General features: G+C 55.9%; 4 protein-coding genes across 7 annotated transcripts; 2 read left to right on the top strand and 2 right to left on the bottom strand.

Moving 5' to 3' along the window:
- Window positions 1-1158: 1158 nt before the first annotated feature.
- On the bottom strand, window positions 1159-8692 carry LOC108921758 (ran-binding protein 3-like). Of its 2 annotated transcripts, none has more exons than XM_018731443.2 (17): window positions 8609-8692; window positions 6876-6931; window positions 6758-6794; window positions 6587-6673; window positions 6388-6459; window positions 5344-5409; window positions 5126-5218; window positions 4901-5028; window positions 4710-4802; window positions 4489-4601; window positions 4316-4391; window positions 4132-4231; window positions 3882-4009; window positions 3414-3534; window positions 3174-3316; window positions 2877-3072; window positions 1159-2720 (listed from the first exon to the last, which is right to left on the bottom strand). In XM_018731443.2, the coding sequence occupies exons 1-17, from the start codon at window positions 8628-8630 to the stop codon at window positions 2677-2679; spliced, it is 1575 nt and encodes a 524-aa protein (XP_018586959.1). In that variant the 5' UTR covers window positions 8631-8692; the 3' UTR covers window positions 1159-2676. The 2 variants fall into 2 exon arrangements, with proteins under 2 accessions (XP_018586959.1, XP_018586960.1); XM_018731444.2 differs by having other exon boundaries at window positions 1160-2720; window positions 3882-4006.
- Window positions 8693-12386: 3694 nt separating this feature from the next.
- On the top strand, window positions 12387-14423 carry LOC108921583 (C-C motif chemokine 20-like). The gene is made up of 5 exons (XM_018731094.2): window positions 12387-12486; window positions 12836-12916; window positions 13231-13348; window positions 13437-13536; window positions 13985-14423. The coding sequence occupies exons 2-5, from the start codon at window positions 12853-12855 to the stop codon at window positions 14012-14014; spliced, it is 312 nt and encodes a 103-aa protein (XP_018586610.1). The 5' UTR covers window positions 12387-12486; window positions 12836-12852; the 3' UTR covers window positions 14015-14423.
- Window positions 14424-18912: 4489 nt separating this feature from the next.
- On the bottom strand, window positions 18913-24082 carry LOC108921382 (serine/threonine-protein kinase NIM1-like). Of its 3 annotated transcripts, XM_029249318.1 has the most exons (5): window positions 22049-22094; window positions 21587-21942; window positions 21051-21365; window positions 20382-20650; window positions 18913-20293 (listed from the first exon to the last, which is right to left on the bottom strand). In XM_029249318.1, the coding sequence occupies exons 2-5, from the start codon at window positions 21636-21638 to the stop codon at window positions 19574-19576; spliced, it is 1356 nt and encodes a 451-aa protein (XP_029105151.1). In that variant the 5' UTR covers window positions 21639-21942; window positions 22049-22094; the 3' UTR covers window positions 18913-19573. The 3 variants fall into 3 exon arrangements, with proteins under 3 accessions (XP_029105151.1, XP_029105154.1, XP_029105152.1); XM_029249321.1 differs by lacking the exons at window positions 21587-21942; window positions 22049-22094 and adding an exon at window positions 23892-24082; XM_029249319.1 differs by having other exon boundaries at window positions 21577-22442.
- On the top strand, window positions 23120-24547 carry pole4 (polymerase (DNA-directed), epsilon 4, accessory subunit). The gene is made up of 4 exons (XM_018731023.2): window positions 23120-23582; window positions 23989-24073; window positions 24159-24200; window positions 24329-24547. Exons 1-4 carry the CDS (start codon window positions 23148-23150, stop codon window positions 24340-24342), a joined length of 576 nt encoding a protein of 191 aa, XP_018586539.2. The 5' UTR covers window positions 23120-23147; the 3' UTR covers window positions 24343-24547.
- Window positions 24548-24870: the final 323 nt, after the last annotated feature.

Below are 24870 nucleotides of genomic sequence, written 5' to 3'. Positions count from 1 at the left end.
GGTACCAAAGGCAAAGATGAGCACAAAAAGTCCACTTTCTCAAGAAACAGGGTAAAGCAGCAGAGTGAACGTGATGTGTTACCTCACAGCTCCGGTAAAATCTCATCCCTCGTCTCACTTTGCTCATTTCATGTCCACCTCATGGAGGACAATAAACAGAGGGATGCGATGGTGCAGAATCACTTCCCCCCCCACACACACACACACACACTCCACCCACCCACTCTTCCTCACGAAAGGTCACGACCCCAACGGCACAGCCACACGTTTCTGGGCCGAAGCGGCTCATGTGTCACAGTCAGGAGGAGGACGACAAATGTCGAGACACTCCACTGCCAGGCACGCAAATCCAGGTCAGCAGAGCGTCTCGACGGGAGGAACAGCACGAGCTGGAGCGCGTGGTCCATCGAGACGCTTTCGTCACCAAGGTTCGACTATCCCCTTTGACTAATGACAGGAGCTCGGGGTTCATTCAATCACCATGGTGATGTCACGGTCATCGACAGCGACACCTCGGATAATTCACCGGCGCTCTTGGTCAACACCACCGCTGCGAATGGGTGCAGTCAGAGCGAGTGGAGGATCCACAAGCCTCGCAGTGGGGGGGGGGGGGGTTGGGGACACGCTCCTGGCTCACAGTTTCTTTACAAACTACATTAAAACCCCGGAAAAAAAGTGGCATGTTCTCTTCCCTCTTGACACGCAGCCTAAACTAACTGCACAAAGTCTCAGGTTCGACACCAGAGCCGCTGGGGTTTCAGCCAAGCAAGACACCCGGTCCAAGGCGCAAAGTAAGCAGTGGCAGGAAGCCCTAGTCGCTAACCACAGAGCTAACAGTGCACGCACATGTGTGTGTGTGTGTGTGTGTGTGTGTGTGTACGTGTACACACGTATACTACAGCTAACGGAGGGGGAAAACAGTTCAGTTCTCTGTCCTCGCTGCTTACCATTTATAGAACAGAGGGGTCAAAGCACTGCGGTCACTGGAGCTCCACAGGTCCCCCTAGTGGCCAGCTGGGATATAAGGAGAAGAACAATGAACCAAACGGGTAACGTTTTCAACAACATGCAGTGATTTGCTGCTGTCAGCTGCGTGCGCACACACACGAAAAGAAGGAGTCGGGAGCAGCAGTTGACAAGGCGCACACTTTATTGTATGTCGACGCAGAGCTCCCCACCCCATCCCACCCGCCCGCCCGCCGTCGAAGGGTTAGAAAAGGGCGGCTACAAGTTACAGAGTAAAGCAACATAGTCCTGCGCTTCTCCTTTCAAATCCACGTTCTTATACATTCAACTTTTTAAAAATCTATACAGCACTTCTCCGCTGCAGCCATCATCCCATTTGCATAGCGCCACCTGGTGAACTGAAGACATCTACAGAAGTGCACTATGAGCTGCGCTCAGATGAAGCTCATTGCTAATCTGACAGTCACAGGTCTGTGATGGACGCAGAAATGGAAATAAAGAAACAAAAAGAAACTACGGTCTAAAAACCAAAAATGAATAGAATGTGCGCCGGTATATGCTGAGATTGCATCTCAAACATTTGTCTACCTGGTATAAAATGCTCCTACAAGAGTGATGGTGGTTGCCCTCTTGCGACATTTTGTCCTGTTGCCGTGGAAACGGCTCGAGTCTGGGAGGGTCCCGGAGTCTCCTATGTTCCCACGCGACTTCCTTCATACAACCTGCACACTTCAGATAGAGTCTTTGATGCAGACAGCAGGCAGAGTTCTAGGAGAAGAGGATCTCCAGCAGGGGGTAAGGGGGGAGAGGGAGGAGCTCAGCTCCGCGCGGGGATCCACCCGCCCGGCAGTGTCCACACATCTGGGAGTTACTGGTATGCGCGTTAAAGACGTTCTTCTCCACAGGGAGTAAAAAGACGTGGAACGAGGTAACAGACACACGTGGACGTCAAGGCCCGTTCAGAAACCAAAGTTCTCAACGTGAAGGATCTTCAGCAAAGAAGGAATTAATTGTTTTTTTTGTCTGTGTGCTCATTAATGAAACAAAGGAAACAAGTTAATATAACAGCATTAATAAAAAAATAAGTTTAAACAATACAAACCCCCAAAAGGTACTGGAAATAAAATCCGCTGTTTATCAAGTGTCTGTCGGTTCTCTGGAGCTCAATTCATTAATAACAATTTAAAAAAAAAAACACCCACACACAACAGTGAGAAAGCTGAGCCGCCCACCCAGCCTGACCCCCACCACACTCACTCAGACCCCCCAGGGCAGGACGTGCACTATGCCGCTCCTTCAGCCACAAGAGACTCACCAGCAGAGAGGAAGGGAGCTGGAGCGAGACGCAGATGGAGACCGAGACACAGACAGAGACGCAGACGGTCGAGGTCCCTGCGAGGGCCGAGGTGCCAAAGTCAGTCCCACAACGTGCTGAGAGCGAAGGGAGAGGAAGGAGGAGCACCCTGCCAAGTCCCCACACTCATCAATATGATGAGTACCCGAGCGTCCGCAGCTCGAACCACAACCAGCAGGGAGGGAGGGGGAGGGAAGGGGGGGGAAGGTCTTCAGAGTTTCGTGGAGAAAAAAAAAAAAAAAATCCCAATTGATGGCGGTGCAGAAGGCGTGAAGAAGGGCTTCCTGGAGATCTCCTTCCAGCTGCAGTGTGCGGAGCCTCCTCAACAGCGCCATCCGCAGGGCGCCGAGGCCCGGCTATGTGCTGCCAGACGCCGGGGCTTCGTTGCCCTCCGAGGCACCTGGGGGAAACATTGCAAAGGCAGACATACGGGGTTTTAGCGTGGCCCGTCTCAGGTCCGAATCCAGATCTGCAGCCGCAGTCCAAGCGCACCGTTTTGGTTCTCGTAAATGGTCACATGCAGGCTGAGCTCGTGGAGGAAACGGGGGGGTGTTACCTGTGGCTCCCAGCGTGGGGGCAATGACCACGTCCTCCTCCTCCTCCTCCTCTTCGCTGTCCTCCTCGTTGGACTGCGGTAACTGGGGCTCGGGGTCAGCCGGCCGCGCCTCGCTCTCCTGCTCGGCCCGGCTGCGCAGCGCCAGGATGCGGTGGTGCAGAGCGGCAAACAGCTGCCCTGTGTCCTTGGAGCTCGCCTGTGCAAACGAGTGCAACACAGGTGTAACATAGGCAGCGCACACATCAGCGCCACAACCAAGGAACGAACACACACACACAGCCTGAGGGGAGCGCGTACCGATATGAGGAAAACCTTAACGCCCTGGTCCTCGGTGTCCATGGCAGTGATGCGGATGCTCTTCTCGCTGGCCTTGTCCACCTGCATCTGCGGCCACAGCTTGGTGTTGAGGATGAGCCGCAGGCTGCCCTGGGTTCGCATCACTGCAGCGCAGGCGCGCACACACGCGTGGAGTGCAGTTAGGCTTCGCCCCTTGAGTGCCCCACCGCCCAACACGTGCACCATTCACCCATCCCGTACCTAATCTGGACTGAAGTGTTCCATCGTCAGTGGACGCCATGTCGTTGAGGCGCAGGAGGCCGCGGCCACGTTCCACCCACGACTGGGAGATTTTGTCGAACACAAACAGTTTGCACTGGATCTGAACGAAAGACAAGGAGAGTTTATCGACAATATGTTCACGAGTGCGCGCACACACGCACACACTGGGAACATACCCAGTCAAAGGACGGTAATACAGACAACCTTCATTTACTCACTGGTTCCGTTCAGCAAAAACTATCTTCTTTGAAGTTAGTTTTTTATTAACCTCAAGCTACAAAAAATTAAAAGAAACAAAATGCTAAATATAAAAACGTGTCGTTTTGGTGCTCTTTACTGCCATCTACTGATGGGAAACACAATTCACCCTGGAAAACACTTACCTTTGAAAGCATGTGTGTGTGCGTGCGTGCGTGCGTGCGCAGGTTCGCAGCACCAGCAGCCCACCTGTAACACATTACTCTCTGACTCCTCCCCAGTGATGACCTCCACCTTCTCCAGCAGGCACCTTTTGGCAGTGGCTTTGGTGTAGGCTGCTGCCGATTCCTCCAGACTCTCAACGACGGCGCCACCTGCTAACAGACAGAAATGTTTCACGCCGTTCCCAGTGACAGGAAGCGCACTCGTAACGCAGGATGTGGACGGGTCTCCCTGGCCAACGCTGGTCTGGCCGCCACGGTCCCCTTGACGCACTAACCCTTCTCAGGAGATGCCTCCTGCTGGGGCGCTTCGGGCGCAGGGGCAGCCACCGCATCCTTCCCGTTGTCCACTGACAAATTGCCACCTTTTGGGGGGCTCTGAGCAGGGAGAACAAGCGCCAGTTTAATGCCAGCGCGATTCAGGTTCAAGCCCCAAATGGACTCCCTGGACACAGCGCCTACCAGCACGCGCTCCGACATGTTCTGGCCGAAGACAAACTTCGCCCCGCCGTCCGCGTCGGCTGCAGCATTCTGGGAGCTGCAAGAGCAACAGATGCCAGATTGGCAGAGAGCACAACAGCGCCACTTGCTGGTCCAAAGGAACCCGACCAGAAGGGCAACAGCACACGCCTTACCTGGGTGTGCCGATGTACTGCAGAAAGTAGTTAGTGCCGACGGACGGAGCTTCCGAGGCCAAAGGAGCGTCTTTAGGTTCCGCGGCGTCTGACGGCCGACTGCTCGCATCCATCTAGCAAACAGAAGCGCGAGATGCCATGACGGGGGGAGCAATCAAAAACTACAGTGCCCTGGGCCAGCGAGCAAGAGAAGAGCGCAGTGCGGCAGCACGGTTTGTCACCTTCACCCTGTCTCGGATGTTCTGTCCAAACACAAACGTGGACTCCACAGAAGGGCCCTTCTCGCCGCCCGCCCCCTCCGGCTTCTCGCTCCCCTGAGGAGAGAGGGTACGGCATGACACTTCCCACAATGCATCGCGCCGCGGCAGACAGCGCACCGAGGACAATCGATCGAGAGTCTCTGTCCTCTCACCATCGGCTTGACTGCTTCCACAGAAACACCGTCCACCTTGCCGGCATCATTCTCAGATGCGGGCGGGACCTCGGACGTCCCTTCGGAGGACACGCTCAGACCGTTGGTCCCGCTGCCCGGCTCTGTAACTGGTACAAAGAAGAGCATGTTGACGGAAAAATAGAAAGGGGTGCAGATGCGAGAAGGACCTGGACTGCAGAGCGGCTGGTGCAGCGGCTCACTCACTGCACGGTACGAAGGCCTTGGGGGGAGGGGCCTGGAGCAGGGCGGGCCGCAGTACACTGCGCTGCATCTCTTTGGGCCTCTGGCTCGGGACACCTGAAACACAAGCTGCTAACGGATCGCATGGGAAACGGCCGCGGGGGGCCTCGTTCATCCGCATTTGTCAAGCACACGTCCACCACATTCGCCACATGCGCATGGGGCCAGGAGCCAATACCCACCTGCGCTGGGGGCCTGCCCATGGATCAGCGTTGGGGGCTTCAGACGAAAACCGACGCTCTTCTCCTCTGTGGACACAAGGGCAGAGAAGGACAGCAACGGTGACCTCAGGAGTCAGAAGCGCTGCTTTCATACCGTCAGATCCTCGTGGAAAATTCAGCACTTTGCCGGAACCAAACGTGTGCAGCAGATGCTCGAGTTACAAACCCAATGGAACTGGGGCCAGACGTGTGTTCAGAACTCACTCTGTTCACACCTCATATGTTCACAGGTTACAGGCTCTGTAAACATCTTGGAAACGGAAAAAATTAAGAAACTACATCTACCGTGTGTGAGTGACAGAGTGTGCGCGTGCGTGTTCCACTGATGTACGGATGAACGACCCAGTGCAAGTAGTGTATCTAGCAGTGTAAGTCACCGCAGTGAATAAGGTGCGTGGGACAGCTGGTAGCGTAGTGGTTAGAACTACCACCTTCGGACCCAAAGGTCGCAGGTTCAAGCCTCACCTCCGGCTGTAGTACCCTTGAGCAAGGTACTAACCCTAAATTGCTTCAGTAAAAAAAAAAAAAAAAAAAATTACCCAGCTGTATACATGGGTAAATAATTATGACCTCAATACTGTAAGTCGCTTTGGAGAAAAGCGTCAGCTAAATGAATAAATGTAAAATGATAACACAGAGTTCACTGGAAGTCACTTTGGAGAAAAGTGTCATAAATAAATGGAAATATTGCACCTTTGTTTACTGCTGAGCAGCATGGTAAAAAATGGGGGAAAAAAAACGTCTGCAGTCTCCTACTGAGCACAAAGTGGTACCGGTGCTTCGATCTCCATGGCAACAAGACACCTCATCTTACGAGCACTTTGAAAGCATCTACACAAAGGAATTGCAGGTTAGAGAGTCGAGCAAGAGCAGTTCCACACTCCCGTTCGGAGCCAGTACTCTTTACTGCCCCTAGCGGCTCGGTGGTGAAACACGTTCAGAGCCGCATTCAGGGCTATAAAGAGGAACCGTAGACAACGGTAAGAGAAAGACCGGTGGCCTCACCAGGTTCCGAGTCCGAGTTCCCGCTTGGAGACTGGCAGAAGCTGGAGGGCATGAACACATTGTTCTTGGGCACTGCAGGGGCAGAAGGGAGCAAAAGGGAGCAGAAGGGGGTGGAGCTTGAGAAGGGACCGAAGGGACCGGACGCGCTGACGCCAACAACTTCTCTAGAAAGACTGCGGCGGTGACGCTCTGCTGTTACCCGAATGCGACGGGGGGAACTGCGTCAGGGAGGACGTGCGCTCCCTCTTCACCGGGGGGCAGTAGCCGCACTCCTCTTTATCGGAGTCTGCAAGAAACGGATCGTTACCGTACCGCCGCTGCAAACGCGCGCAGATTGAATGGCGCTCAGCCGCAGCCTGCAGCCGCTCACCTTCACCGTCCTCCGCGCTCGAACCGTCAGCCGATCTCTGTGGAGCCAAGGGGAGAGCGGGTCACTGCACAGTGAAACGAAGAAGCAAGGCCACACACTTCACAGCAGAGGCACTTACCTTCTGCGCTTTGTCCTTCTGGAACACAAACACTGGTGGCGCTATAGCGGGTTTCTCTGTAGGGGGGGGGCGGGGGAAGCAGAAAGAAAGAAAGGGCTCAGCGTCCGGTCAGAGGCCCATCGCACCACAACACGCTGCACGGCCTTGGAAGGCGGCCCACAGGAGGCAAGGCGGGACTGAACCCCAGCACCACCTGGGCTATGGGAGGCCTCAGGCTCACAGGACTAAAGCGCGCGCACGCACACACGCACGCACGGGCACCTTCCCCAACCGCTAACACACAGCTCAAGAGCTCCACCGCCAAGTCATCTCACACGTCCTCAAGAAGCAATGAAAGCTCAGAGACGGTTTGTCGACGCTGTAAAAACTGGTGCTCTGGTGATCCATTGAAAACCGTTTGGGGGGAAAAGAAAAAAAAAAAAAAAAAAAAAAAAAATAAGCTGCAAAACACTGTAAACGCTGTAAAAACTGCACCATCCACCGGCTGCACGGCTCGTCGGAGCCCAGCACAGGCACAGAGGGTCACGTGTGGGGCAAGAAAGACGCTAACAAAACCCTGAGCTCCGATGTCTGCCACAGGGGGGCGACACATCTGGGGGGGGGCACGGTCCGAAACAGCCCCATCCCCTCATTCGCGGGCTCTCGTCTCGGTGAGGGCCGCGGCCGAGTCAGTGCTGCACAACCGCTCCGTTCCGGTCTGAACAATAACCAGTGCGGCAGGAAATCATCAGCCCATCGCCTCGGGCCCTCGAACCCGCAACCTCGTGCGGCCATCACCCGAGCGTCCCCGCCTGACTTTCGACGGACCGCAACCGCCCGCCCCCGAAAGACTGCCAGTATGGTAAAAGCCCTTCTTTTTAACAAACTGTTTGTGCCCCTAAGGAAGTGACACCCAGCGACCCCACAACCCCCCGGGTTCAACCATCGCCTAACGCGTCTGTCCATTGACGCATGTGACGTTTTACACTCTTTGAGCCCTTTATGGAGCACGGTAATTTTTACCGTGCCAGTTCAGGGAAAGCTCCTCCCGCGCGCAGCGGTACCACAAAAAGGGGATTCGAACCCATGTCGAGAGGCAATACCGTAACCACTGCGCCACCTGCTGGCCCTGAACCCCCTGAGTGACAGGTTCGAGCCCACCACCAGGCTGTGACAACCGTGTGTGTGTTTAGGTTAGGGTTCAGTTATGGACAGCACAATGTTTACCAGGGTAAGATGCCCCAGGTGACTCCCCGACTCAATGAAGAAGAACTGTAACTGTTCACCCCCTCCCCCGAGACACACAATTTACTCTATTTACACGCCCCCCCCCGTGGGGAAATGTCTTGGGGGGGAGGGGTTCCGCGCGGCCCACATCACACACAGTGACCTGCAGCCAGGAGCGCGCGCTCTGACTTCAACAAATCGTCGTCGTCATCATCATCGTCGTCGTCGTCGTCGCCGCCGCCGCCATCGCTAACATGTCCGTCCGCCTGTCGTCCGTCCCCTGCTGTCCGTCCCCCCCTTGCCTCGGCCTGCTGCTGTCCGTGCGTTTGTCTCTCTGCGCTCCCCCCGTCGCCGCCGCGGCCGCCGCGGCCTCCGCCGGTTCGAGCCGCCTCCGCGAGGCGCCCACAGCCCGAGCTCGAGCCACAGCAGCAGGCGCGCTCCCCGGCCACGGCCTCGCGCCGCCGTCCCGCGCTCCCGCGGCCCATTCATTCGCTTTGTTTCCCCTGCGCCGCTCCGCCGCCGCTCACCTTCGTTCGCCAGGTCCGCCATTTTGCTGCCTCGCGCACACCCACAAGGCACCGCGCCGCCCGTGCGCCGTATTTCTGAGTCGAACTGCGTGTCGCGTTCTCGGTCGTCACGGACGCAGCGACGTTACTGCGAGACGGCGACGCACTTCCGTTAGAAATGACGCGGGCAAATAAATAAATAAATAAATAAATTTAAAAAAATGAACGAAAGAAAGAACGAATGAGAGTCTGCTCGTGTGTCGCGTCTTAAACTCCTGCGTCGAGCTGACGAGGTGCACATGTGTCACGTGCGGCCCACAAACATGTCTACACTACAGTATTATTATGTTTTTTCTTTATTATGTCAACAGTATTATCCGCGGTTGCGCTGCAATTGCTCTCCGCTTCCTGCACGAATGCGGACACTAGAGGGAGCGAAGGGGAGCGACGCTTAGCGGTGGGAGCGGGGAGCGTGCGGCCGGCCGGAAAACTCGGCCCTGGCTTCGGTCGCATCCCGCATCCCGCATCCCGGCCCGGCTCGGGCCCCCGTGGGCTCCGCGCCCTCCGCTCCGGCTCTACTGGGCGGTTAAAACGCCTGCCGGACCCGGTCGCTCCCTACGGCCCGGCAGGAGCGCCCAGGGGTCCGAAACGGACGGCGTGTAGGTCCTCAGCTCTGTGCCCGATGTGGCGGAAGGGGCTCCCCGTGTCCCTCGGAGCTGCTGAATCCCTCCCACATTGAAGAAGGGTCTCGAACCTCTCTCTTTGACAGCCACTTCTCTCGATCTCCCGACAGCTCCATCGATGAGTCCAACACCGTCTGCGATGATTATCTACCTATTTGCTATTTGAATGTGACGTGTGCTGGAGGGATGTGAAGCAGCAACATGGTGGTGGCGTGACACACACAAGCTGTGCGTCCACAGTATGTGTCGTTTAACGCTCTTTGAGTTGTATAGCGCGTTTTGATCCGTTCATACTTACATGTAGAGCCCGTCGTTATGAGACGCACGTCCACGAGAGCAGAGGCGGGACGGACGGAGACGGGGTCGCGACACAACATTGTGGAGTACAGGCCACCATAGCGAGGGCTGCACGCGTGAAAGCAGAGACTTTCAGCTCTTAACCGCGACCGCCGAGTCCACGCCAACCGGCACTGACACACACGCAGGCTGAAACCGCTTGTTCCAAGTGAGGCCACAGCGAACCGGAGCCTAACCCAGCAATACAGGGCGCAAGGCTGGAGGGGGAGGGGACAGATACACCCAGGCCGGGATGCCAGTTGGCACTGACACATTGCAAAATATTATGACATATAAAGAACTAATGATTAATGGCAGGGAACCATTACAGTGTGCGTGCGTGTATGTGTGCGTGCTCAGAGGACCTGTTTATGGTGCCTGCGATTGTCGTCTCGTTTCTGAGTTAAACGTTAAACCGAAACATGTCGCGTCCCCCCCCCCCCGACCCCATCTTTTGGTGCCTTGCGACAGCTGTCGGGCCTCTGGCAGTCAGAGTGTTCGAGGCTCCTGGGCGTCTGGACGATGTCATGTATTTACCCCAGCGTGCACACACACACGACGGTGATGTTAATGTGCTTAAAACACAGGGCCGTGTGAGCTCAGTGAAATTCCTTTGCCGAAAGTACAGTACAAGTGTGAGATCGCTGAGGCTGGGGTCACGACCTCGGGTTACACCCCTGGACGACACGCCGGCCATCCGCCGAGCACGGGCTGCTCTCCAGCACAGGAGTTCACGCTGCCATTTTACTATGTTTTACTGCGGTTTGCCCTCAATGCTCTCTGCAGAGGCGCAGCTGCTCGCACCTCTGACAGCTCACAGGGTTTGAGTACCTGGTGACCAGGCTCAGTCGGTGTACCCACACCGCTTACCACAAAACAGAGTGAAGAAGCAGGGCAGACGGGACACACGCACAGGCCGCTACAGAAAGAGTCGGAGGCGCGAGAGACGTGCGGTGGGCCGTGCCACCCGTCACACACTCCGCTCTCGGTAGAGCACGCACTTTACCGTGTATTTTACATTACAGGTTCTCAGACACGGTGCTTTTGAAGAGCGCTCAAAGTGTGTGGTGTGTGTGTGTGTGTGGTGCGTGTGTGTGTGGTGCGTGTGTGTAGTGCGCTCAACTTCAAACACACAGCAGACAAGTGGCTTCATGCACGTCTCCTGACAGCTCATAACTCCTCTCACTTTGAGCACATTCTCCGCCAGTGGTGTGTGTGTGTGTGTGTGCACTTGGAAAACTGATGCTCCTGGTGTTTGTGGACGAGCCCCGATCAGTAACCGCTCGCGTTTCCGCTCCGCGTTGACACGCGTGTGTCAGCGGGTGTGAGGACAGTGTCCGGAAGGAGAGACGCCGTTGGAACCCGATCGCGTCGGCAGGCAAGCGGAGCCAGAGGTCAGAGGTCAGCCGAACCTGTGCCTTTGAGTTACTGGAGCGGACGGCGCAGGTCCAACACGGGGGGGCTCACATCCACTCTTTTCCCCGTCTTTTTATCCTGTTATTCTTAGCAGTGAACAGTTAGCTGCATTTTCTTTTTGCTTCTGCTCTTTTTATCTGTTCCGCTGTTTACTTCTGTTTTGGTTCCCATTCTCTTGTTGTGTTTCATTTTCTTTAGTTTTTCTTTTCTTCTCTCTTCTCTTTTGCGCTCCTTCTGTCTTGTTGTTCTGCTCTTTTTCTTGTTCAGGTTCGCTTTGTTTTGCCGAGTCGAACCCTGGCACTGCCCCCCACCCCCCCCCCGCACACACACACACACACACACACACACACACACACTCCACCCCCCACGCTACGAATACGAGCCGCTCTCTGGCCTGGAAGCCCCGGGGCTCTGGAACCGGGACCCCCGGCCCCCCCACCCCACCCCACCCTCATGGCAGGAAGCGGGTGAAGGTGCGAGCCACAGAAGCACAGAAGCGGCGGCGTGAACGGGCCTGTCCCGCAGCACGGAGGAAAGACACGGTCCCGGAGCGGCCGTCTCACATACAGCGATGCGACACAGATTTTGTTCGGGGTCGTCGAATCCATCGGGAGCGTGAGAGAAACCGGTTTCCTCGAACCTGCGTGAGCAGGGGGCAAACAACCCCCCCCCCAATGCAGCTCAAAGGTGTGGATCTCATATGAGCTGTGGCTGTGTCTCTGGTGGGGGGTGCGGTGCCTGACCCCCCCACAGCCCCTATAAAGACAGTGGGTGTGTGCTGCGTTGGTGTGTCTGCAGCTGAGCTCAGTGTGCCAGCAGGAGGCGCAGTCATTAGAGGTGAACGACCCGGGCTTCAATCCCACCTCCTGCTCTCGTACCCTTGACCCAGGTACTTCGCTAAATTGACACAGTAAAAATGCTCCTGCTCTACCGATGGCTAAATTGCTGTAAGATGGACACGAAGGACCACTTACAGCCCCCCCCCCCCCCCCACTCGGAAGGAGGGGACATGTGCAAACGTACTGCTCTTACACGAGCTGATAAACTCCGAAATCGGGCTCTTTTTGGCGTCAGAGGCTCGAACCTCCCTCCTGTGGGACCCCTGCGCTGCAGGTCTGCGGGAAATCTGCACACAAAGTCCGCCCGCCCTCCTCACGGCACGAACTGGGGGCAGGCGGTGGGGGGGCGAACGCTCTCGTCACCTTCCGCTGTCTTCAAACAAGCGCATGGTGTTGTGTTCGAGGCCCGGGGGGCGTCGTTTCCTCAGCGGTGTGGCTGTGTGCCGTGCACTGAAAGTAAAAGCTGAGGGAAGGTGCTGGAGCGTTGGTGGGGGGGCGTTGGCAGGGGGCGGGATTTGTGCCTATATAAGAGCAACAGGTCGACGTTCGGCACACCTGTCAGGTCCACTGGACGCATCTGGAAGCATCTGGCAGTCGCTGCAGCGTCCTCTCCTGTCCTCCCTTTGTAAGTACCTGGGGCTCCACGGGGGTCCTGAGCTCAATGCTGCTGGCGCAGTGGTGCTTTAATCAGGGCCTTTCCTGTGTGTGCACCGGGGAGGGGGGGGGTCCTCGTCTCAGCAGTTCGTTCATTCCAAGTGTGCACAGCGCGGGGAGGGCAGCGCCGTAACTGACGCTGCATTGTGTGCGTACTGCGTGTGGTGCGTGCGTACTGTAGTGCGCGTGTAGCGCGCCTTTGCGCAGAACACACCTGGCTGCAGGTCAAGGTCCCTGGCTGCGGGAGCGAAGGCCTGGGAGGGGCCCGAAGGCGACGGCGCAGCGACGCCACTCTCACTCTGAGCTCCGTGTTCCTGCAGGCGACCCATCGGCTGCCATGCGCTTCTGCGCCCTCATCTTCCTCCTGCTGCTGGCCTTCCTCTGCCTCGCCTTGGCTCAAGGTACGAGTCCCGGCGCAGTCGACCATTAGCGCTCGTCGCACAGCTCGTGTGTGCGTGTGTTTCGAGTCTTTGCTGCTTTTACCCTCTTATCATAGTCACCCGACTCCACGCGGCCAGGGGCCTCCTGGCTTCTCCTGCACTAAACCGTCACTGGAAGCCGTAGAAAGAAGCGCTGAGGGCGGCGGTTTGGCTGAGCGCTCGGCGCGTCTTGCCACAGGGCCATGATAGCTCCCCCCCACATACACACACACACACACACACACACACAGACACACACACACACGTGCCCCTCAACTGCCCCTTGACTGCCCCAGGGTCATACGAGGACTGCTGCCTGAAGTATGTGAAGCGGATGAAGAAGCTCAACGGGAGGATGGTGCTCAGCTACAAGAGGCAGCTGGTCGACGGAGGCTGCAACATTCCTGCCATCGTGTGAGTACCCCGCCGCTAGAGGGCGCTCTCTCCGCTCCCCGTCTCTCACCTGGGTGCTCTGACGTCCGGGCGCCCGTGTGCCCCACAGGTTCGTGCTGAAGAAGCAGAAGCAATTATGCGCCGACCCGAAGCAGCCCTGGGTGCAAAACATCGTGGCCACAGTGGACAAGAGGCTCAACGGCGCAAAGGTGCTGCATGTGAACCTGAGCGAACGAACGAACGAACGGACCTTCGTTCATGCACACGCACGCACACGCACGCACACGCACGCACACGCACACACGCGCAGAGTGAGAAAACGGGTAAGTAGGTAGGTGTCTTAGTGTGTGTGCGTGGGTGTGGCGGCGCACGGGTGGGGAACTTTCCGTGACCAGTGTACCACGGTATGATCCCCGCACCCTGGTGCTAATTTGTGGCCATTTACCAAGCCGTGTTTATGAGCACGGAGAGGTTCCATGTCAACAGGAGGTGTGTTTCCAGGAGCAGCCGAGGCCGGTGGACACACTTGCACTCGGCCCAGATGCACGCGCACACGTACACACACGCAGTGAGAAAACAGATAAGTAGGTCAGTGAAAATGTAAAGAAATGAGAATATTTTGAGATTATTTCTCTTATTTCCTTTGTCCTTCTCCAGCACTCAGACGCTCAGAGGAAGAGCCGCTAAACGGGGGGCCCGTAATCCGCTGCCCCCCCCGCCGCTTACCAGAAGCTCAACTGCTGCACCTGCATCTCAGCCACCCTCGCCCGCCCGCCCCCTGTCCAGCCTAATCCGCCATGACCCCCCCCGTCCCCCCAGCGCTAATGCGATCGGAGCCTCGGCTCGGACGTCGGGTCCCGCTGGCAGTGCACCGCACGCGGGCGATGGGCCACCGGCCAAGGACCGCGCTCACGTCACGCTCCCGCACACGTGAATTAATTGAACTTCACCGGATGGAGCTTCGCACGCCGCTGAGCTACGCACTCACCGCTCGGCCGCTGTTCAAACGCACACCTTTGCATGTGTCCTGGAAGCGGTGTTATACGTGTCGTGTATGACTGTACAACCTTCACTACAATAAAGAGAACTCTTCTGGAACCAGCTCTGTCCTCCTGGTTTCCTTCCTCTGTGTGAGTAACGCTGAGGAGCTGCTGTGTGCCGGGGGGGGGGGGGGGTCAGCAGCTCGACACACAAATCAAGTGTGTGCGAACCGTCCTACTGTGTCCATGTCCCGCCCGTCACGTCCCGCTGCCGCCCGCTGGCGGCGGCCGTCGGTAAACGTAGCCCGGCGCCAACGCTGCACAGAAGCTTTAATCCAGTTCCTTCGGTCACCAAAAGCACAGAAAGGGCTCAGGGGTCAAACTCGGGCCTTTTACTCTCATTGGCAGTAGGAGAGCAGCGATGGTCTCTGTAGGACAGCCAAGTGACGCTCGCGGCGGCGCCCGTAGCCACGGGGGGGTGTCGACATCCCCATGTCTGTGATGATCGACCGGATCACACCTCCCTCCGCGAAGAGCGTTGGAGCCGCACGAGGCGTCCGGCTGCGGGACGACATCCGGGTCTCTGGCGGCCGGTGCGGCCGAGGACGTGCGCTGCGGCAGAGAGGCGTCCCCTTCGACACGCCCCGAACTGCGCTCCTTCGTGTTTATGGCTCATTTATCACCCTCACTGCACACTGCGGCACCTCTGACCTTCACACCTTGCGTGTGAGAGAAACAATGGGCCGTCTTTTGCCGCGCTGCCGTTCCGCGTTTTTACAGTGAGCGCGCCAACCTTTGTCACTCATTTTCACTGTGTGAGCGCATCGCTGCTGTGAAGGGGACCGTGGGAAAGAAGGGTCACCAAGAGCGCTCCGGGCCCGGTGCACAGAGTGCAAGTACCACATGAGCACCGGCACCAATGGAACATAGCGAGCTTCTCGCTCAGACCCCATGACACGGGGCTCAAGGGCTACGGTGTGTGTGTGTGTGTGTGTGCGGGAGCGTGCGGGTGTGTTCAGGTCTGTTCGGGTGTGTGCACGAGTGGACGTCGTGCTGCTGCAGGCCTGCAGTCGGGCAAGGAAGACGCCGGCACACCAATGGTACCGCCGAAGCTACGAAGAAGCTCTCATGCCGAAACGAGAGAGACGAGTTGGACCGACACCCACTCCCGGGGGCCCCGTTCCCGTGAAAAAGACCATGTCGCCGTCAGCGCTTACATGTGCCGCTTTAGAAGTGTTTAGTAAAGCTTTTCGTGCTGTAACCTGACATCCAAAACTGCGTATGAGCTTCATCCGACAGCTGAGGTACGAGACGCCGGTGAGCATCAGCTGTCGCTCTCAGCGACACGAGAAAGGCTTCGGCTCCGGCTCCGTCTCGCTGGATGGAATTGCACTGCGGGCTCCTGCATCTCCTGTCTCAGCAGTTCCACTTGAACTGTGTGAAGGAAGCGCCGTTCCTCGGAGCGCCGTATTGCCGCGGTGCGCGGCCGCGGCAGGGTCTGACCCCCGACCCCTGACCCCTCACCTTTCCTGCAGGGGAACGAGGGACGGCTGATGCTCACCGGCGTCTCGTACCTCAGCTGTCGGATGAAGCTCATACGCAGTTTTGGATGTCAGGTTACAGCACGAAAAGCTTTACTAAACACTTCTAAAGCGGCACATCTGAGCGCTGACGGCGACATGGTCTTTTTCACGGGAAAGGGGCCCCTGGGGGTGGGAGTCGGTCCAACTCGTCTCTCTCGACGGCTCAATCAGTTCCGTCAACGTGATTCTGTCATCTAAAGGGCTTCTTTGATAGTGCAGTTACACAAAATCATTTCCTGTTTCTCTGTTTTTGCAGCTACTTCTCTGTTCCAGTAGTGTGTGAACGGAGCCTAAGAGAGAAAAATGACACCGGTGTTATTTTATGTAATTTCCTTAGTTGTGGAACATAATGACAAGAAATCATCGGTGCAAAAAAGTAACCTAAGCCTAACTTAGATTTACCTCATTTACTAGACTAGTAACTGGAGCCAGCGGCTCGACTGCATTTGGACCTTTTTGGGGCAGCGCTGGAGATTCCCAGAGGCACATCGAGCCATAATGGAAGGAAATCTCTGAGGAAGTCTGGAGAAAAGTGACCGAAACTCATCAGTCTGAACAGGGTCACTCAGCCATCTCTAGAGCTCTGAATGTCAATGGCAGTGCGGTCAGAGACACATTCATCAAATGGAGCAGAGATGACAACATGGCAGTTTGAGCTCCCCGATCAAGGTGTAAAATCATTACTGAGCTCAAAAGAACCCAGAAGAACATCCAGAGACCAGCAGGGCTCTCCAGACTTAGTTCCAATCAGCGTTGATGAGTCCACAGTGAGAGAGATGTTGTGTAGAGATGGAGCACACGACAAACAGCACAGCAGAACCCACTGCTCAGTGAAAAGAACATGAAAGCTCATGTACGATGGTGCCAAAAAGCACCTGATGACTCTCAAGATGTGCGGAAGACTATTCTGTGGTCTGATGAATTAAGAGTAGGACTTTTGGAAAAAACTGCAGTTAACAGTAAGAACCTTCTGCCCACAATCAAGGTGGTGGTGGCAGGGTCATAATGTGGGAATGTTTTCCTGCCACAGCACCCAGGTACCATGCCATTATTGAAGAAGGTATGAGTTCTCCTTTGCATTACAAAATTTCTAAAGGAGCACATCAGGCCATCGGCCCGCAAGCTGAGAAATTAAGGTAATGAAGCGATAGCTTATAGGAGTTCTGGTAAATGCCATAGCTCAGCTCACAGTTCTGCTCAGCGAAGATTCTACCATCAGGTGATATCCATCTCCTTCACTCAGCCTGTCTTCGTAAAGGCAGCAGTGACTTTGAAGACACTGCCCACTCCACGTTGTCTTCACTCTTTTCAAGTCAGTGGTACGAGAGCGATTCCCTCCGACATCCTGACCGGCTGAACTGCACCCCCCTGACAGTAATCCCGCGAGGAAACTGTAAATATTCCTGACATTCGATCATCCACTGAACCTTCTCCACGTTCCCCACAGCTGCCAACAGCGCTGCCTCGTCTTCCCGAGCATCTCCAGACCTGCTCGGTGCCTTCAGAGGCCTCATATTTCTCCGGTATTGAAAAGAGAAGAGAAAAGAAAAGAAACAAAAGGCCGTTACGGTGTCACCCTGCGAGATGTCTCTCAGAGACACAATCTCAAAACAAAAGCGCTGGAGCAGTGCCCTGCCGAGGGAGGTACTCTTCACTCTCTGACTGCTAGCTGCCTCAACTTGCACAGCTGTCCTGCAGGAGGAAACTATCGTCCCAAAGTCAGATCGTTCAGCGACGATTACTGTGTGAGAATTTGCACAAAAACTCAGCTCCAGCCAAACTCAAATCCAAACCCCAACCCTAACCCAGACCTGGGTCTACATCATGTCCTGAGTGCAACAAGCAGGAGCTCTGCTTCAAAGGCCAGGGTATCGGCATCAGTGACCACACCAGAACCGGCTCTCCTCCCAGAACCGTGTAAAAACAAGGGGCTCCACTCAGACGTGACATTCTTAAGACACTCCGCCTGTGTCCATGGTCGTGGCAAGAGCCCCGCTAAGCTGTAAGAAAGAAGGCTTGGGCCAACCAGGGCGAGGAGAACCAGCGCTGACCCAAACTGGGCCAAAGGGCTCATCGTTTCACCGCGAAGCTGCAGGTAAGAGCAGCTTCCCGCTTATTCTGGGGAGAGCAGGACCGTGGGGAGGGAGAACCAGGTCCAAGGGGCAGTGCTTGAGTTGTGCAACAAATCCTCTGGCAGCGCGACAGACGTTAATGCACATGTCTGGAAAGACACCGGGTTAGAATCGCCTCAGGCTGTTGACAGTGCGGATGCCTGAGCGCTTCCATAATGAGCAGTCCTGCCACCCCACCACTGCGAGCCCTGCACCAGTATAAATCATAGTGCTTTCAAGTGAAACTTGGGGGGCTGGGGCGCAGCTGGAACGTCTGATCACGGTGCGACACACACACACACACACACACACACACACACACACACAGAGCTCGTGGGGCAGTGGAGGTGTCAACGTGGAGAATCCCAGCGCTCTTCTGAGCAGTGAGACAGTCCCTGTGACACATTTCAGTCACACAACCCACCGTAACACACCTGACACACCTGTGATGCTTTAACCCTTCTTGAGTTCCGCTGTTTCATTCACTTGTACCTGATGCTTTTCTCCATGGTGACTCACCCTGCGATCTCCCTGCACTGCTTTATCCATCCATACAGCAGGGTAATTTTAACTTTCAATTTGGTGAAAGTATCTTGATCAAAGGCACTACAGCAAGAGGCGGGACTTGAACCTTTGAGTCCTTCAATTGCGGGGGGGGTTGTCCTAACTACTGCACCACCTATTGGTGCTTACACCCTTTACAGCACTGAGCAAGAAAACTTCGCCATCAACTTGCCCCTCCTTCAGGTAAAAACTGAAAGTAACACATGAGCTGCAACTCATACACACATTTTATTTGTTACAGCTCCGGGAATCACAGAACCAGGTACCGTGGTTAAAATGAGTGTAAAACTCAGGCTACGTGGCACACTCGCAGTCTTTTTTTATTACAAAAGCAGGTCGTGAGTAGTAGAAGAAAAGAGAACCAAACACAAAAAAACAAAAGAAAGATCACAAATTTCAAGTCTGCTGTGTGTCTGCGTGTGTGTTTCTAGCGTAAAAGCGCTACACAGCAGCTCAGCTCATTCCTATTACTGTCCTCTGGTAAGGTCACTAATGCCATTCGAACCCCAGGCAGGGGGTCCCTCTGCTCTACAGCTGAGCCAGTGTGAATACAGTAAGAATGCAGCCTTTAGAGGGATCCTCGGGGATGCGACGCCACCTGGTGGTCACCCCCGCAATGGGCAGGGCCACACAGTGTCCAGGTAGAATGGTAAACAAGTGCCATTTCACTGAGTAGGAATCGTCTCAGAAAATTTTGCATCAAATACAGCATTAAAGAGCAGGCAACGTTTCTATCATTAGTGTAACACCGCATACAATACCGCGCTGAAGCACACACGCCACCGGCAGGCAACCACACTGCTTTTTTTGTGCACTGTGAGGTTAAGCTCAGAAGCAGACCCGGTGCTGCTGTAGGTGGCATTCTGTGGGCAGAGCTTACAGGGTGTGGGAGGTGGCCAACAAGTGGCAAGGTTGGCCCCCTGGGTCCGGTGCGGGCGCTGCCCCACAAACACCCCGTCCTGGCATTTGGTTCAGTCATCAGTCGACACGTGCCGCGCCTGGCGCCCCCTACAGGATACAGCAGACAGCCGAGGGGCGGTGGGCCGGGAGGTCGCGCGGGCAGAGGGCCAAGTCACCGACAGCCTCAATGCAGCGGCGCTTCTGTGCGCGGTGCAGCAGGATGCGGTAGGCACCCGTCACTGGGCTGCGCAGGTCGGCGCGTAGGTTGTTCTGCAGGTGCGTCTCCGTGATACCCAGGTGCCCGAGGGCCTCCTTCGCCTCGGCCTCCACGGCACTGAGCTCCTGCGCCGGGTCTGCCAGGTGGGCCGGGGTGGGCCGGCACGGTGCGTAAGGCTGCGGGAAGGTGATGCCCCTGAGCCACGCGCTGGACATGAGCTGGGCCGCGGACAGGCGGTCGGCCGGAACGGGCCGCAGGAGTCCCCGGATGAGCTGCTGGCAGGCCACGGGCACGTGGGGGGGCAGCCCAAAGGAGCCTTGCAGGATGCGCCTCCGCAGGCGGCTCAGGTTGTCCGCCTTGAAGGGCATGGAGGCCGTCACCATGAAGTAGAGCAGCACCCCCAGGGCCCAGGCGTCCACGCAGCGGCCCACGTAGCCCTTGTCGCGGAAGAGCTCGGGTGCGGCATAGGGCGGCGAGCCACAGAACGTGGTGAGCAGTTCATCGGGGTCACACGCCACGCTGAGGCCAAAGTCGCCCACCTTGATGCAGCAGCTGCTGGTGTAGAAGATGTTCTCCGCCTTGAGGTCCCTGTGCACGATGTTGCGGTCATGCTGCGGGGGAAAGAGCAGAACCTGAGACTGCAGAGCCGCGCCCTGGCACTCAGAGCCCTCCTGCTACGGTAGCGGGCGCTCTACTCACCATATGCTTCACGGCAGAGACGATCTGGCCGAAGACGATCCTGCTCTCCAGGTCAGAGAGGCGGCCCCTGGTGCTGATGTGGGAGAAGAGCTCGCCCCCGTATGCGTACTCCATGACCAGGTACAGGCGCTTCAGCGTCTCCAGGACCTCGTAGAGGCGCACAATGTTGGGGTGCGAGAGCTGCTCCATGCAGGACACCTCGGTGGCCAGCTGTCCCTGCCACTTCCTGCCCAATCGGCTCTTGTTCACAATTTTGATAGCGACTCGCTCTGGGTGCAAGTAACAAGAGAGGGAAGGGTGACATCACTCCGAGACTCTACGGGTGCATTCTCCTCTGGGCACCGGCAGCCAGTCAAATGTACGGGTCCTTGCGGTGGGTTGACATGGCAATGATGGACAGGCTGCTCTATGGCATCTATGGGTCTTTAGCAACAGGAACACGTTACCGCTCATCCTCTGCAGTCATGGGTCACCAAACTACTGCCCCCACCCACACACTTACCTGCAGGATGGGCAGAGCCACACCCTGAAAAGTCTCAGGCGGGTTTACTACGGTAACACAGACCACAGCCCCTTGTACACTACGCTCCTGCCCTGCTGAAAAGGCAGAACCGTGGAATGTGTCAACTCCGGTTTCCTGTCTCTCGAACTCTGAACACGAGGACTCACCCTTGGTCAGCGTGTGGATTCCTAGCTTGACATGGGAGAAGTTTCCAGAGCCAATCTCCCCGCGGAGCTCGTAGAAGGCGACACGCCGGCCCAGGACAAGGTCACCGACCACACGCTCATCATGCGCCATGGCATGCAGCACCCTCTCGAAGGCACTGCACTTCACCTGCTGGTCTTCCATGGTGACCGTGGTGGGCGGGGCCTGCTCTGCCTTCTCTGTCTTCAGCCCTGCCTCCCACATGGGCGTGGCCTGCACGGAGACCTTCCTGGAGCCGAAGTCCCTCCTGGTGCGGAGTCCCCGGTGTGTCCTGTTCCCTGGGAGTGGGACGGAGAGCACAAGGGTGTGAGAGAGCAAACACTGGGGAATACAGATGGCACATCAACATGGGACTAGGACACGACCCATTGGGGTCAAACCCAGCGGTCCACCGGAGCTCTGCATGTCCTCAGTAAGCTTCACCACATCACCAGAGTAAAGAAGCAATGGGAAAAACATGGTGGACACACCTGAGCTACAAGAACTCACAGGTACTCACAGAGCGCCCTCCCTCTGCCAGCTCTAGCACTTCTGCTCTTGCTCAGAAACATCCCCTCCTGTCCACGGGATGCCTGCAGGGACACCCGAGGGTCCCGGATCGCCCGCTGCCTCTGTGCCCCGTGTCACCTGAAGCACCTTTCAGATCTCTGCCTCGCACCTTGAGCACCTCTCCGTACGGTGCAGAGCGCAGCATCCGGCACCCGACGGCTCCTTCGGCACAGCACCTATGTGTCTGCGCACGCTGCGTGTGCGTCTGAGCAGGTGTGGTGACAGCGGCGCTCGCAACACGCTCTTTGAAGGCACTAATCCCCCAGACAGACTGCCCTCAGACGGGCTTTACGGGTGAGTTTACCTCTAGACAGAAACCCGAGAGAAAGTCGGCCGAGATTAGCACCCGCCCAAGTGTGAGTGACCCTCTGTTGCAGGCTCGACTTGGGCTGGGGGGGACAGGTGGACTGACCTTCAGCAGGTGAGTCCCGTGAAAGGCAGACACCCGTCAGACAGGTGGCACACAGAACCACTTTCAGTGCAGGTGGGGTGTCTGTTCACCTGGACGCGCTGACCTGTCCGTTCACTTCATATTGTCTCTAGTTGAACATCTCAGGTGAAGCAGCAAAACGATCATAAATGTGACTTTCTTCACTCTCCGTTGCCTTTGAAGAGCACAGGTTGCAAAATATTGATAAAATAAATAACAATAATTATATTATTCAACTTTTGTTATTGGTATTAACAATAATGACAATATTGGAATTTCAGTCATTTTTACACGGCGTTAGCGACACACCTTATGAGCAGGATCACGTTTCAAAATGAAGACAGAAAACATTTGCGGCCCAGCGACGGGGCTCACGCGGCCTCCCGAGGACAGCTCACCGGGGCTCAAGGCACGAGGGCCTCGCAAAGCTCATTAAGAGCTCCTTAAAGAGCGTTTCAAACCCGGAGCCGAGGCGGGTGGGGGGCTTCACACGTTTAACGGCGTTATGGAGAGAGGCTGACGAAAATTCTCCCAAAGTGTGACAAATGGGAGCGCCGAGAGTCGCGTATGATACGGTAGCGGTGGTGGTGGTGTCACCCCGGTACAGTGACACGAGAGCACATAAGCCTGGGAGCTACAGAAAACCACGACACGTGCGGCGGGACCCTGAGGGAAAAGCTCTTTTCACTTTGCCAGGGAACTCTGTGTAAAGAAAACTGAGGTAGAGTAACTATAAGCACACAGTTTCCAGCTGGTAAACTCTTAAAACACCTCGTGATTTATTTTTAATAGCACGTTAATCTGCCTGTCGCGGTAACCTCATTATCCTCCCAAATCCATCCCAACCCGTGACAATAACATTAATACTGCAATATCTGTGTCACACACGCGCAGTCAGTTCGTTGCGCCGCAGGAGCCGAAGAACGCCACGCGTTTTTTGGCGGGAGCGGAACCTACGCCTGCGCAATTCATGACAGAACCTACGTCCGGTCCGCGCAGCCAGGCGGCGTTTTGTCTTCGTGTAATACGCTAAGGGCGTACGCCAAGACGTGTGGTAAGGGCAGAGCCGTGGCCCTACGCGATGTGTTACGTAAAGTGCGTACGTAAAGTGCGTAGTGGGAAGCGCCGCGCTCAAGGAGATGTAGAGGAGCCGCGGCTGCCTGGGCGCGTTTCTCTCTCAGGACCCGGTTCGAGCGCAATGGCTGCCGCTGTGGCCGTGTCTGTGTCCGTGGAAGCGGCGCCCGAGCGATGCGGGCTGGAGGAGGAGGAGGAGGAGGAGAAGGAGGAGGAAGAAGGAGGAGGTCGCGAGGAGTGCGTGGCGAATGATGAGCCGGCGGAGGAAGAAGAGGAGGAGGGCGGCGCGGCGGCGCTCTCTGTGGGGGGACCGGGTCCGGGAGCGGGGACCCAGAGCCGGCTGGCCCGACTGCCACTATCCCGCGTTAAGGCGCTCATGAAGATGGACCCGGACGTGTCTCTAGCCAGTCAGGAGTCCGTGTTCGCCATCGCCAAGGCCACGGTAACGCCGGTTAATCGATTCATCATGTAACTCTAGACTAATGTTGTTAAGACTTAAGTGATGATTCTTGATTGATTAAATTGTATGTAGCAGTAGTAATGCCAGTCACATCGTGTAACTACATTCGTAGTAACTAATATGTAACAATATCGTAATTAATCATTAATGTAACTAATATTATTATTTCTGCTTCGCACGCTATGCTATGCTTCCGGTATAGGCTCCAGCTCACTAGGGCCCTAACTTTAAAGTGGTTATCGATGACGGATAGCGGATGAATAATTGTGTAACTCAGAGAGACAGACTCACTTCTCGGTGAGGATGACAATTCACAATGATCCAATTTACAGCGGCGAGGATGATGAGGGTGGTTGATCACCGATGATGACTGAATGTGCCCACGCAGGAGCTCTTTGTGGAGATGATCGCGAAGGATGCCTTGGTTTACGCCCAGCAGGGTAAGAGGAAGACCCTCCAGAGGAAAGACCTGGGTGAGTCGCCGTCGCCTGTCCGGTCTCATTTCGCGGCTCGTCAGCTGCTGATCCTTTAACTCTCAGCTGTCTTCCCACCTTGCAGACAACGCCATCGAGGCCATCGACGAGTTTGCGTTTCTGGAAGGTATGAGCTTCCTCTTGTCTTTGTTTTGGCCGCAATGTTTGGGAACCTTTGCCACGAGGACCGAGGAGGTTCCGAGCAGCAGAGAAGTTACTGAGAGCAACTTTTCTGCTCTGTCCTCACCTGTCCAGGCACTTTGGACTGAGAGTCAGCAGGAGGAGGGACACCTGGCGACTCGGTCATAACCCCGAGAAGAAGCACAGACGCACGGCTCCCTCCCTTGAGAAAAGTTCATCGCATTTATACATGTCCATTTGAAGTATTTTTGTCCAAAGAAACTTTTTCATTTGTGTTGGGTATTTTCTACCACTTGCAGTCACTATTTAAAAATAAAAATAAAAAAAAAAAAAACTGGACACAAGAGTTGGGGTCTCTAAGCATGGATGGATGCAGAGTGTGGGAGGGGGCTTTTCGCCACTCGGTGTTCACACCACAGGAGGTAGCCATTGGGATCATTCCAGAAAATTCCAAGCTCTTCGCTGTTCCTGAGGTCCTCTCAGTAGGTAAACAGTTGCAGAACCTACACTGTTTGTGGAGCTGACAGTCGCTGGGACAAGATGTGCTCGTTACAACGAATGAGCTTCACAGCATTATTTGCATTATAACCGCTGGCCGATAAGATGCTCCGTAGCCGTAACAGCCGCTCATATGCTACCCTCGCTCCAGAGCCGCC

Source organism: Scleropages formosus, chromosome 25 (assembly GCF_900964775.1).
Source record: "Scleropages formosus chromosome 25, fSclFor1.1, whole genome shotgun sequence".
In the NCBI taxonomy this organism is placed as follows: Eukaryota; Metazoa; Chordata; class Actinopteri; order Osteoglossiformes; family Osteoglossidae; genus Scleropages; species Scleropages formosus.
Note: the sequence above shows the minus strand (reverse complement) of the source record. Positions and strands in the feature narration are given on the sequence as shown.

What these genes read in the sequence shown, in the direction of transcription:
- LOC108921758 (XM_018731443.2), bottom strand. Translation starts at nt 8,630, where the DNA reads ATGGCGGACCTGGCGAACGAAG. An exon ending in ACATGTCGGAGCGCGTGCTG is followed by an intron (nt 4,232 to 4,315) that starts GTAGGCGCTGTG and finishes CTCCCTGCTCAG; the next exon opens with AGCCCCCCAAAAGGTGGCAA. An exon ending in TTAAGGTTTTCCTCATATCG is followed by an intron (nt 3,073 to 3,173) that starts GTACGCGCTCCC and finishes TCGTTTGCACAG; the next exon opens with GCGAGCTCCAAGGACACAGG.
- LOC108921583 (XM_018731094.2), top strand. Translation starts at nt 12,853, where the DNA reads ATGCGCTTCTGCGCCCTCATCTTCCTCCTGCTGCTGGCCTTCCTCTGC. An exon ending in TGCAACATTCCTGCCATCGT is followed by an intron (nt 13,349 to 13,436) that starts GTGAGTACCCCG and finishes TGTGCCCCACAG; the next exon opens with GTTCGTGCTGAAGAAGCAGA. An exon ending in AGAGGCTCAACGGCGCAAAG is followed by an intron (nt 13,537 to 13,984) that starts GTGCTGCATGTG and finishes GTCCTTCTCCAG; the next exon opens with CACTCAGACGCTCAGAGGAA.
- LOC108921382 (XM_029249318.1), bottom strand. Translation starts at nt 21,638, where the DNA reads ATGTTTCTGAGCAAGAGCAGAAGTGCTAGAGCTGGCAGAGGGAGGGCG. An exon ending in AATCCACACGCTGACCAAGG is followed by an intron (nt 20,651 to 21,050) that starts GTGAGTCCTCGT and finishes ACTTGCACCCAG; the next exon opens with AGCGAGTCGCTATCAAAATT. An exon ending in TCTCTGCCGTGAAGCATATG is followed by an intron (nt 20,294 to 20,381) that starts GTGAGTAGAGCG and finishes TTTCCCCCGCAG; the next exon opens with CATGACCGCAACATCGTGCA.
- pole4 (XM_018731023.2), top strand. Translation starts at nt 23,148, where the DNA reads ATGTGTTACGTAAAGTGCGTACGTAAAGTGCGTAGTGGGAAGCGCCGC. An exon ending in TCGCCATCGCCAAGGCCACG is followed by an intron (nt 23,583 to 23,988) that starts GTAACGCCGGTT and finishes GTGCCCACGCAG; the next exon opens with GAGCTCTTTGTGGAGATGAT. An exon ending in CCTCCAGAGGAAAGACCTGG is followed by an intron (nt 24,074 to 24,158) that starts GTGAGTCGCCGT and finishes CCCACCTTGCAG; the next exon opens with ACAACGCCATCGAGGCCATC.